The sequence below is a fragment of the Eubalaena glacialis genome, chromosome 4 (assembly GCF_028564815.1).
Source record: "Eubalaena glacialis isolate mEubGla1 chromosome 4, mEubGla1.1.hap2.+ XY, whole genome shotgun sequence".
In the NCBI taxonomy this organism is placed as follows: domain Eukaryota; kingdom Metazoa; phylum Chordata; class Mammalia; order Artiodactyla; family Balaenidae; genus Eubalaena; species Eubalaena glacialis.
Genome location: NC_083719.1, coordinates 119,068,029 through 119,080,171, shown reverse-complemented (window position 1 = coordinate 119,080,171; position 12,143 = coordinate 119,068,029). Strand labels below are relative to the sequence as shown.

At 39.4% G+C, this 12,143-nt stretch overlaps 2 protein-coding genes across 3 annotated transcripts in view; one reads left to right on the top strand and one right to left on the bottom strand.

The window, feature by feature from the left end:
• Positions 1 to 12,143, top strand: part of DIAPH1 (diaphanous related formin 1) — a 96,874-nt gene that overhangs the window by 55,312 nt on the left and 29,419 nt on the right. The window lies entirely within an intron of this gene.
• LOC133089535 (protein SET-like) lies at positions 6,286 to 10,488 on the bottom strand. The gene is made up of 2 exons (XM_061187599.1): positions 10,469 to 10,488; positions 6,286 to 7,447 (listed from the first exon to the last, which is right to left on the bottom strand). The coding sequence occupies exons 1-2, from the start codon at positions 10,486 to 10,488 to the stop codon at positions 6,577 to 6,579; spliced, it is 891 nt and encodes a 296-aa protein (XP_061043582.1). The 3' UTR covers positions 6,286 to 6,576.

The window sequence follows — 12,143 nt, the reverse complement described above, 5'->3', positions numbered from 1 at the left end:
GTTAGCACTCCCTTATTGAGTCACCATCCTGGGTGTGCTGGGAAAGTATCTGTGAGAAGCTCAATGACTGTATTGTCTAAATGAGCAAATGCTTGTGAAGTGCCCAGATTCTGAACGCTGCTTTTCTGCCACCCTTTCACACTTCTGTTTGCCTCCTTCTTGCTAACTCAGCACTTGGTTCTTGTAGATTTGGAATTCTGTCTGGCTTTGTTCTTGACCTTCAGATTTATCCATCTCTGCCACTTTGCTCCATCCTTCCTTACAGCTTGCACATCCATGATGGCCCAGTTCTGTTGGATTTAGCAGATAGGTATTTATTTTGGCGAAGAGGTCAGTGATAGAAATCTGGTTACCTTTGGGCAGGAATAACAGCTGTTCAACTGGCATGCTGTTTATCTGTTCCCCCCCACCTCCCACCGAGGTATATACCTACGAGTGGCTTTGAGGTACTGAATTTTTCCCCGCCGTGCATATTGCAGCTATGGGGAGTATAAAGTTGAAATCCCCCACATGGGCAGCTTCTTACATTAGCACATGATAGGGCCCTCTTGCTCTGTCCCCTTCCCAGAATCAAAGTTAGTGTAGAACTTAATAGACATGGTTTATTGTATGCTGGGTGGACTTGGTGATTCTATAACTATGTGATCCTCACAGAAAGTTTGTTGTTATTTCCTAGAGGTCTAACTAAGTATTCTAATCTTTCAGATGTGCTAGGGAGACCTAGGCCTCTTCCACAAAGACCCTGTTTTTTAGAGAGAACTGTAGTGGTACCAGAGTCCACTTTTTTTTTTTTTTTTTACTTCCTATTATGATTCTGTGCTCATGTGTGTTGTATGTATTGCCATTGTCTCACTTTATGGACATTGGATAAACTCACATGTTTGTGCTGCCTCATTTAAGTAGTGGAAACCGTTGGTGCCTTAGATCCACAGATTTTTCAACATATTTCTGCTTTTTCCATCTTTCTCGTGTGTTCTCTTTTAGTCATAAAGTATTTGGTTTACTCAAGGGAGCTGTAACATAAGACTATGGAGGGTGTTCCCTGTAGAATAGGGACAAGTGCCGTAGGCTTCATCCTGGGCAGAGCAAGTAGTGTGTGGTCCTGAGACAGTAAGTGAGAATTAAGGATAGGTGGAGTTGTTTTATAGATCAGCCTGAATCTTTCATCCCTTCAGGTGTAATGGCTTTAGAGCCAGTCTGTGTTCTCAGCAGTATTTCACCAAAGTCCTTTTTCCTATCCCGCTTAGTCACTCCCACCTGTGATTCTTAGGAACTTAGTTGCCAGGATGTCAGGCAACTCCCCACTCCTCCATTTCCTGTTTGTGGTCTTCATTGAGAGAAGCCTGCAACAGGAATTCCTGGGGAAGTGATGGCTATAGCTGTGGGACTCCGGGGGCCATTAGCTCTTTCTTAAGTTGGGGAATACGGTGCTGAGATGGACCTCCCTTCCGTTCTGCAGGCTCTTAGAAACTGTTAATAATCATAACCAAAGTATAACTGGGACTCAGGCTGCTGTTGTGCCTTGACTCTGCTGTCTTTAGAAACTGAGAATTATTTTCCTTTCTTAGCCTCAATTTCTACTCTCTGAAATTTAGAATTAAAACATAATTTTCAAGATTCATGGCAAAATTGCTTGGACTCTGTAGGATTGATTCTTTTGACATATGCAAAAATAGCTAAAAAAGAAAAATAGGGTCCGTGTGTTGGACAGCAGGGGGTGCCCTTTCCCTTCGCTTTATTGCCTGGCACTCCCTGCTGCATTCAGCCATTTTAGATAGATTGTTTTTGCTCCCAGCTAACTCCATTTTGTGTTTGTGACGCAGGAAAAAAAAAATTCTGCAAGGGAGGAGCCTGGCTGGGGGAGGGAGTGAGACAGGCTGAGGCAGGGCTCCAGAACTTTACTCAGCACTTGTTCATCAGGGACCCACCTTGCTGCAGGCTGCCAGCATCCTGAGCAATAGATGCAGCAGGTCCCTGCCAGCTGAGCAAAGAACAGAGTGATGCCTGGCTGCTGGACACCTACTAACCATGGCAGGGGGCTGGTTTTGAGGCAGCATGCAGGACATCCCCTTTGCCTTATAAAGAATCTAAGCCTGGCTTCGGTGGTTTTTACCACGGAGATATTTAGGCTGGTATCCTCAATTAAAGAATCGGCTAAGAAGAAGAGATACCCTTTTCTCTGAGTTGTCTGAGAAGAATCAGATGCCCTAGTGACTTCAGGGAAACAATCCGAGTTTTAAAAAAAACTTTAATTTTTGACAATGTAACCTCTCCCCACACACATATATAATACGTACATACATACACACGCACACACACATATATGCAAAGAGAATAGTATGAATACCTGTCTCCATCACCCAGTTTCAAAACTTAACTCATGGCCAGTCTTGTTTCATGTACCTGCATCAGCCTCCTCTTCACCACCCCAGTTATTGTAAAGCATATATCATTTAATATCCTTAAGTAGTTGAGAATGTGTATGAAAAAATAAGGACTTTTTAAAAAAAGAGAGAATTGTATTATCACATCTGAAAAATTCTTTAATATCACATATCCACTCAGTGTTCTTAAAGTAGTATTTTTTTAAGTTTGTTCATCTGAATCAGAGCCATACACAGTCTATACATTACAATTGGTTGATGTCTCTATAGATTCCCTCTCTAGCTTGCCTTGTCTCTTATTTTTTTATCTTGCAGTTTGTGTATAGACTTAATTTCTTAAGGAGAGAGGGAGGATCTCTCAGGTTGGGATTGAGAAGATTCAGAGCCAAACTTCTCTTCTTCACACAGCAGAGCCTCCCATCTTCAGGATTTCCCCAGAGGTGATGGGAGAGGAGGTGAAAGCGCAGTGCTCTGCAGCCTTCAGAGGGAGAAGGGACTGGAGTCTTTTACTAGGAGAGTGGCTTGTTTCTCCTGACATGATAGCCTGTTACCTACCCAAAGTCTTTAGAAAAGTTTGCAGACTGCTCTCAACAGAGAACATGGTCACAGTGGACCATGCTGTTTCCTGGGAATTAAAGGAGAGGTTTTAAGCTTTGGGACAGCAAATTTACCTGTTCTTTAATAGCTGCATCTCTAGAGTGATTCCAGGTCCTCAGCTTTATCTCCCAAACCTTTCTTTTTACTTAATTGGCAGCCTTTCTCCCTGATCAGACTTAATTAGTTAGTAATACTTCATAGACTGTTCTACAGAAAGGAAAAATATCATGTTGTGTGGGGAACGGGCACATGTGAAAATTCTTTCATGGCTTCAGGATTATAACATCCCCATGACCTTGTTGGAGATAACCCCAGGGACGGACCTGGATGCAGATGATGAGATGAAAGCTCTTGATGTTCTTTCTCCCCTTTTGGAAATGGGTCAGTGACTCTGACTTTCAGCAGCCACAGCAGGCAGTCTATTCCCTTGCTTTGTGGAAGAGCACAGGTTACAGAAGGGAAGTTGCAGTAGCTGACTTCTTGGCAAGGCTGGCAGGGCAGTGGTAAAGTCTGGTCCTTGGAGACTAGGTTGGCCAAGTGCCTAGTTTGGAAGCTGTAGTTCCCATTAACCAAAGTGCTAATTTTTAGGTTGTCTCTTCATGTTTAAACTTTTTATGGTTAAATATAATAAAAATATAGGAAGTACATAAAACAGATGTGCAACTTAGTGAATTATTATAAGGTGAATACCCTTGAAATGTCACATGTCAGGAGATAGAAACTTTCCAGGAGACTCCTAGGAACATCCATGTGCCTCTTCTCCTCTAAAAGAAACCAAAATCCCGACTTAAGGTATGGTCTCCATTTTTTGAAAAAGCTTTATCACCCAAGTTTATATTCCTGAACACTATAGTTTAGCTCTACCCATGTTTTTTAATGTCTTCTTTATGTCTTAAATCTATTGGCTTTTTCCTCTTTCTCTTTTTTTTCCCCTTGCAGTTAATTTGTTGTAAAAACTGTATCATTTGTCTGTAGAGTTTCCCATAATATCAACTTTGCGATTGTATTCGCATAGTGTAGTGTGTAATTTCTGTCCTGTGTATTTGGTGTAAATTGGTAATTGGATCTAGAGGGTTAATCAGAACCAGGCTCCATTTGTTTGTCTTTCACCAAGACTTCTTCGTAATAGGTGTTAGGTTCCTCTTCAGAAGGCACATAATATGTGGCTGTCCCCTCTGTGATGTTAGCAGCTGTTGATTCTCAGTACATAGATCTGTTCGTTCATTACGATTGCAAAATGGTGCTATGCCAAACAAAAGGAATTCCTTATATATCCTAGATATAAGTCCTTTGTCGCAAACATCTTCTCTGACTTTGTGGCTTTTCACTTTTTTTTTTTTTTTTAATAAATTTATTTATTTATTTTTGGCTGCATTTGGTCTTCATTGCTGCGCGCGGGCTTTCTCTAGTTGCGGCAAGCAGGGGCTACTCTTCATTGCGGTGTGCAGGCTTCTCATGGCGATGGCTTCTCTTGTTGCAGAGCATGGGCTCTAGGCGCTTGGGCTTAAGTAGTTGTGGCACGTGGGCTCAGTAGTTGTGGCACGTGGGCTCAGTAGTTGTGGCTCACGGGCTTAGTTGCTCCACGGCATATGGGATCTTCCCAGACCAGGGCTTGAACCCGTGTCCCCTATATTGACAGGCGGATTCTTAACCACTGAGCCACAAGGGAAACACACTTTTTTTTTTTTAACCGTGTCTCAATGAACAGAAGTTCTTTATATAAAGTGCTTAGATTTACCAGTGTTTTCCTTTGTGAGTAATGCGTCTTGTGGCTTATTTAAGAAATCCTTTAGTCATCAAGATAATTAATCCTATAGCTTTTCCATTCACATTAAGGGTTTTGGTGTTTTTTTTAGATTTATTTATTTATTTATGACTGTGTTGGGTCTTCGTTTCTGTGCAAGGGCTTTCTCTAGTTGCGGCAAGCGGGGGCCACTCTTCATCGCAGTGCGCGGGCCTCTCACTGTCGTGGCCTCTCTTGTTGCGGAGCACAGGCTCCAGACGCGCAGGCTCAGCAATTGTGGCTCACGGGTCTAGTCGCTCCGCGGCATGTGGGATCTTCCCAGACCAGGGCTCAAACCCCTGTCCCCTGCATTGGCAGGCAGACTCTCAACCACTGCGCCACCAGGGAAGCCCCAACACGTTAAGGTTTTTAATTGACCTGTATTTGATTTATTTGCATATGGGTACAATTTCTTTTTTCATACGGACACTTAGTTCCAGTCCCACTTATTGGGAAGACTGACATGCTCAGTCTGTTATATCAAGTGCTCTTTTATGCCTGGGTCTGTTTTCTGGACTGTGCTCTCCTTCTTGTTGATCATTTTGTCTATCCCAATGCCGGTACCATACGATCTTGATTTATTACGGTTATAAAGTGTATTAATCTCCTATCTTTTGCTGCTTTTCCAAGAATGTCTTAGCTCTTCTTCTTTGTATTTCCATATAAATTTCAGAATCAGCTTGTCAACTTAAAAAAAGAACCCTGTTGGGATTTTTATTCTACTGACTCTATAAATCAATCTGGGAAGAATTGGTATCTTGTTATCAAGTCTTTTAATCTATGGATCTCAAAATCTACATTCACTTATTTATCATTTTTAATGTTTTTCAGAAAAGCTATATTGTTTCTCTTAGAGGTCTTACACAACTTTTATGAGATTTATTCCTAGGTACTTCATATTTTTATATGATATTTAAAATTTCTTTTTGTGTGTGTGTGTACACATTTAGTTTTATTGTAACAAAGCAACTTGTACACTTTTAACGTTTAAAACTGAGCATCATCTTTCCTTTCCAGTGAAACAAAAAGAAAAATTTAAAAATAAACAGGAACAAAATTAACAATAGAGAATGTCAATTGCAAATAAGATCCTACAGGTTCTGCTGATTCTCCCATCGAGTGGCAGGGCTCAAGTCATCATTAGGAGAGAATTTTATTTTAAAAGTGTCATCTTAAACTGCAAGGATGTCCGTTAAACATCACAATTAAACATGCCAAAGGAGAAGCCATGTTGTCAAAATGCCCACTTAACCCACCCAAACATCTCAAACTCACCCTTTGCTGACCTTCTATAACCCCATTTTTTTAAGTTTTTTTTTTCTTTTTTTAAACAAGAGAAAGTAGACAGATACATGTTGGTAAATGCTAACTGTCCATATTCACATAGAGACACAGTGTAATCTCTGAGCCCAATATACAGAGAAAGGAGGAAAAAAGCTAGAATTCTATGCACTACTACACAGGGGCCTAGCACCCTCCAGCTTCCAGCAGAGCTGAGGGAGCAGAAGGTTTTTCTTTTTTCCCACAGAGCATGGTGGTGTTGATTCCATAAAGTTTTTGTTGAGACGGGAAGGGATAAAAATGAATTTGGAACAGAAAGGGGTAGAGATTCTTTTCCCACTGAATTCTGCTCAAGGTATTTCCCCCCAAAATAAGTTGTGAGCCATGGTATAAAGGAGAAAAGAGACCTCAAAAACAGGGCAACTGAGCACAAGAGGAGAAGGAGAAAAAAAAAAAAAAAAAAAGACTGCAACTTGCTCCCAGGGACTGGAGAAAATTAAAAAAGGAAGGTTGGAATCCATCAGTGTTCCATTAGTCATCTTCTCCTTCATCTTCCTCTCCTTCCTCCCCCTCATCACCATCTTCATCTTCTTCACCTTCATCCTCATCCCCTTCCTCATCAATATCTTCCAATCCTTCTTCCTCTTCATCATCATCATCATCTTCTTCTCCTTCCCCTTCCTCATCATCCATGTCCGGAACCAAGTAGTACTGTAATGGATTTGGCCAAATATCATCTTTGATGAACTCTCCTAACTCATCTGCACCTGCATCAGAATGATCAGTAAACCAGGTGAAGAAGCTTTCTGGTTCCTCATGCTGTCTCTTCCTGCTGGCTTTATTCTGCGTTTGACTTGAACGTTTTGTCAAATCCTTTCCGGATTTCCATTTGATTTCAGTGGACTTTGACGATGGATCACCACTCTCATTCAGATGAAATTCTTTGGAGAGAACTTTATTTTCGAAGTAGGGGTTTTCATCAAAATAAAAATCTATGCTGTAACCTGATTTAATATCTTCAAATTCTGTCAGTTCGACTCTTGTCAAATAATGCAGCGCCTCTTCATCCTCCTCCCCAAGCAGTGCAGACACTTGTGGATGGTTAACAAATGTTGTTATCCAAAAATTTGGGATTTTGGCGATCAATTCCGACCTCTTCTGAAAAAATGGTTGGCGGAGTTTGTTATATTTCTGTTCTACTTTCAAAATCTCCTCACTGGCTTGTTCGTTAAGTCTGTCTATTTCATTTTGTACTTCATCAATATGTTCAATTGCTTCTTGCTGTTCTTTTTGGAGGGGAGGCGGCGGCGGGCGGGCAGGCGGCTCTGCTCCCTCACTCACGCTCCACGCTCCAGCTCGCTGCTCAGATCTCCCCGAGCCGCCTCCTCCTCCACCTCCTCCTCTTAAAATTTCTTTATCTATAGATTCTTTGGGATTTTCTTATATTGATAATCAGTATCTTCACATGAGAGTGTTATTTCTTCTTTTCTAATGCTTAAGATTTTTTTCTTGCCTTACTGCACTGGCTCAGACCTCCAGCCAGTGTTGTTGAATGAAGTGGTAATGATGAATATTCTTCTCTTGCTCCTAATCTCAAAGACAAAGTTTTCAACATTTTACCTTTAAGCATGGTTTTTGCCTTCAACTTTTGGTAAATACTCTGTCAAATTAAGGAAGTTCTCTTGTATTCCTAGTTTGCTGAGAGTATTTTTCATGAATGGGTACTGAATTTGATCAAATGCTTTTTTGTACTGTTAGGATTATCACATAATTTTTCTTCTTCAATCTGTAATTGTGGTGAAGCATAATAATTGGCTTCTGTTACACTAATCTTTTTTTTTTTAACATCTTTATTGGAGTATAATTGCTTTACAATGGTGTGTTAGTTTCTGCTTTATAACAAAGTGAATCAGTTATACATATACATATGTTCCCATATCTCTTCCCTCTTGCATCTCCCTCCCTCCCACCCTCCCTGTCCCACCCCTCTAGGTGGTCACAAAGCACCGAACTGATCTCCCTGTGCTATGCGGTTGCTTCCCACTAGCTATCTATTTTACGTTTGGTAGTGTATATATGTTCATGCCACTCTCTCACTTTGTCACAACTTACCCTTCCCCCTCCCCATATCCTCAGTTCCATTCTCTAGTAGGTCTGTGTCTTTATTCCCGTCTTGCCACTAGGTTCTTCATGACCTTTTTTTTTTTTTCCTTAGATTCCATATATATGTGTTAGCATACTGTATTTGTTTTTCTCTTTCTGACTTACTTCACTCTGTATGACAGACTCTAACTCCATCCACCTCACTACAAATAACTCAATTTCATTTTGTTACACTAATCTTGCATTCCTAAAATAAATCCAATTTGGGCATTATTTATTATCCTTTTTATTTTATATTGTTTAATCCAGTTTGCTGGTATTTCAAGAATTTTATGCCTATGTTTATGAGTAAAAGTAACCTATGATTTTTTGTTCTTTTACATTTTGCTATTAAGATTATACTAGCCTCATAGTGTAACTTGAGGGATATTTCCATTTTCTATACTGTGGAAGAATTTTTACATAAGATTAGGGGAATTATTTATTCCTTGACTGTTCGAAGTAATTGGCTGGCAAAGTCATCTGGGTCTCCTAGGAAATACTGACTACCAATTTAATAGCTTTCATAGTTATAGGGACTGATCAGGTTTTCTCTTATTGAGTCAGTTTTGGTTAAGTTACATTTTTCTAGAAATTTGTCCATTTCATCTAAATTCTCACATATATTTTGTATGAAATTATTTATTTTAATGCCTGAAGCATATTTATTCATTTCCATTTTTGTTTTTGTTTTTGTTTTTTGTGGTGCTTGTTCCTGACGTTGGATGCCTAATTGCTCTCTCATTTTTAAATACTGATCAGTCTCACCAGAGATTTTCTGAATTTACGAGTCTTAAAAAAAAAAAAAAAGAACTATTGGCTTTGTTAATCTCTGTTATAGATCATTAATTTCTGCTTTTACCTGTATTTTCTTTTAAAATTTTTCTTTAGGGTTTATTTTACTGTTCTAATTCTAATTTCTTGAAATGAGTAGTTAACTCATTAGTTTTTGGTCTTTTTTTTTTTTTTCCATATATGTGTTTGACACTAAGTTTCTGTTTTAGGTGTAGCCCTTAAGTTTTAATAGGAAGTGTATTAGCTTATTAAGGCTGCCATAGTGTACCACGGACATGGTGGCTTAAAAAACAGATATTTATTTCTCACAGGTCTGGAGGGTAGAAGTCCTATATTTAGGTGTCAGCAGTTCTGGTTTCTTCTGAGGCGTTTTCCCTTGGGTTGCATATGCTGCCTTCTCACCATGTCTTCACATGGTCTTTTCCTACGTGCCTGCATTCCTGGTGTCTCCTTGTCTGTCCAGATTTTTCTTCTTATAGGGACGCCAGTCAGATTGAGCAGGGTCCACCCTAACAGCCTCCTTTTAACTTAATCACCTCTTTAAAGACCCTGTCTCCAAATACAGCCATATTCTGAAGCACCGGGTGGTGGGGGGTGCAGGCAGGGGGCCGTGGGGCATGTTAGGGCTTCAACATATGAATTTGGGAGGAACACTACTCGGTCCATAACAGGAAGCATTTTTATTATTCAGTCCAATAAATTTTGATATTCATTATGATTTCTTTTCATGGGTTATTTAGAAGTGCTTTATTTCTAAATATATGGAATGTATTAATTTCCTATTGCTGCTATAACAAATTACCACAAATTTAGTGACTTAACAGGAATATAAATTTCTTTGGAGTCCACAGTCCTAATATCAGGGTTTTGACAGAGCTGTGTTTCCTTTGGAGGCTTTAGGGGAGAATCCGTTTCCTTGCCTTTTCCAGCTTCTAGAGGCTGCCTGCATTCCTTGGCTTAGGGCCCCTTCTCCATCTTCAAAGTTAGCATCATAGCATCTTCATATCTCTATCTCTGTCTCTCTCTTTCTCTCCTCTGCTTCTGTCATCATGTCTCTTCTCTCGCTGTGACCCTCCTACCTCCTTCTTATAAGGATCCTTGTAATTACATGGGATCAACCAGGTAATCCAGAATAATCCTCTCATCTCAAGATCAACTTTACCACACCTGCAATGTACTTTTTGTATGTAACGTTGAATTAGGATGTGGATATCTTTGGGGAACCATTATTCTGTCTACCCCTGTGAGTTCTCAGGATTTTTTTTAAATGTCTTATTAATTTCTAGCTAGTTGCATTTTGGTCGGTGCTCTTGTTTTTTGGTTTTTTTTTTTTTGCTTTTTGCTTTGCTTTTCTTTTTTATATGAAATCAGCAAGCCACAAAGAAAAAAAGATTTTAAAAAAAGAGAAGAGGTGGGGGGAACAAAAAGGAAAGTAATTGCTGAGGTGATTTCATACCTTGAGGTAGTTTACTTCGCACAGCATTACCTGATGGACTCCACCCACATGTCATGGTTGTCTGGTTGTTACTGTTATTGTTGCAATGTCAGAAGAAGGGGAGTCCAAACATGGGCTCTTCCACATGCAGAGAGGGCTTCCTCCCTTCCCAGCATACTTGATAGCATTGTCCAAGGTAGCTAAAGTGCACCACCTGGCTAATATGCACTGACAATCAGTACTTTAGGAGGGGAGGCCTAACTGGTCACTGCTCTTGTGATTTCAGTCTTAAGAAATGTGTGGAGTTTTCCTTTATGACTCTGAATATTGTTAAATATTATAAATGTTCTATGTGCACTTGAAATTCATGTATTTGTTCTTCAGTTGCATGAAGTGTTGTATATATCTCCATTAGGTCCTGTTTGTTAATTGTGTTGCTTAAATTTTCTGTATCTTTACTTTTTGTTTGCTTGTTTTATCAGTTACTTAGAGAAATGGTTGAAACATCCCACTTTGTGGATTTAGCATTGTAATTCTGTCAGTTTTTGCTTTATATTTTTTCTTTCAATTTTTTATATCAACTTTTTATATCAATTTCAGACTTACAGAAAAGTTGCTAGAATATAGCAAAAAATTTCCTGCACATACTTTACCACATTCCTGAGATGTTAACATTTTACCACATTTGCCTTACCCTTCTGTGTGTGTGTGATTATTTTTTTTCTGAAGCATACAGATCAGTTGCCTCTTTATCCTTTGGTGTGCATTTGCTAGTAGTAGATCCATAACCACATATCAAAATTAGGAAATTAACATTAATGTAATAATGTTATTTAATCTGACCTTTAGATTTTGCCAATTGTCACAGTGACATCCTTTACAGAAAAAATACTGGATCATGCATTGCATTCAGTTGTCCCTTATATTCTTTAATTGAGAATAATTTCTGTTATGGTCACCTGCAAAGGTATATGGACCCCTACTCAAAATTTAGTTTGGATGTCAAGAATGATGATGCCCCACACACACCAAGAGGGTATGAAAAGGTTTATTAACTTAAATGATTGAGGTCTCTGGGAAGAGGAGAATAGTCCTCTCAAGCAGGCTTGAAAGGGCAAGGAAAGGAGACTGGCCTAAGTTTTTATTGTGCTTAGGGTAGGGCCAGGCTTAGAGTTCCTGCACAAGGACCTTGCATAGTCTGAATCTCCACTGGCACCAAGGAGGGAGCAGTGAGGCCTCTGTGTTTCTTTGCCCAGATGTGAGGCACAAGGTGAAGTGGGAGAGGTGAGGCTTAACAGCTGTCAACCGTTAAACCAAAAATGGAGTCAGACTCCTCATTGTAGTTCCTTGGTCTTTATCTTTTAATATCTTGACATTTTTTAAAGAGTATAGACCAGTTAGTTTGTAGAATGTCCCTCAGTATGGATTTGCCTAATGCATCCTCATGATTAGATTAAGCTTATCCTTTTTTGGTGCTTTATATATCTTAATACATAAATATGTGTTGTTATTAGGTGCATACAAATTCAAAATTCTTATATTTTCCTGACAAACTAAAACTTTTCTTGTTATAGTATGTCCCTGTTTATCTTTTTAATGCTTTTTGTTGCCTGGAAAACTGTCTAATATTAATGTACCTTCATCATCTACAATGTTGGTCTTAAGTGGAGCATATAGTCTGTCTGCATTTAACATAATTACTGAAATATTTGGATTTAAATCTACC

Bases quoted from the DNA above. Each gene is read 5' to 3' on its own strand.
- LOC133089535 (XM_061187599.1), bottom strand. From the start codon at position 10,488: ATGTGGGTGGAGTCCATCAG. The intron at 7,448-10,468 runs GTAATGCTGTGC...AGAAATTTTAAG, and splicing joins ATGTGGGTGGAGTCCATCAG to AGGAGGAGGTGGAGGAGGAG.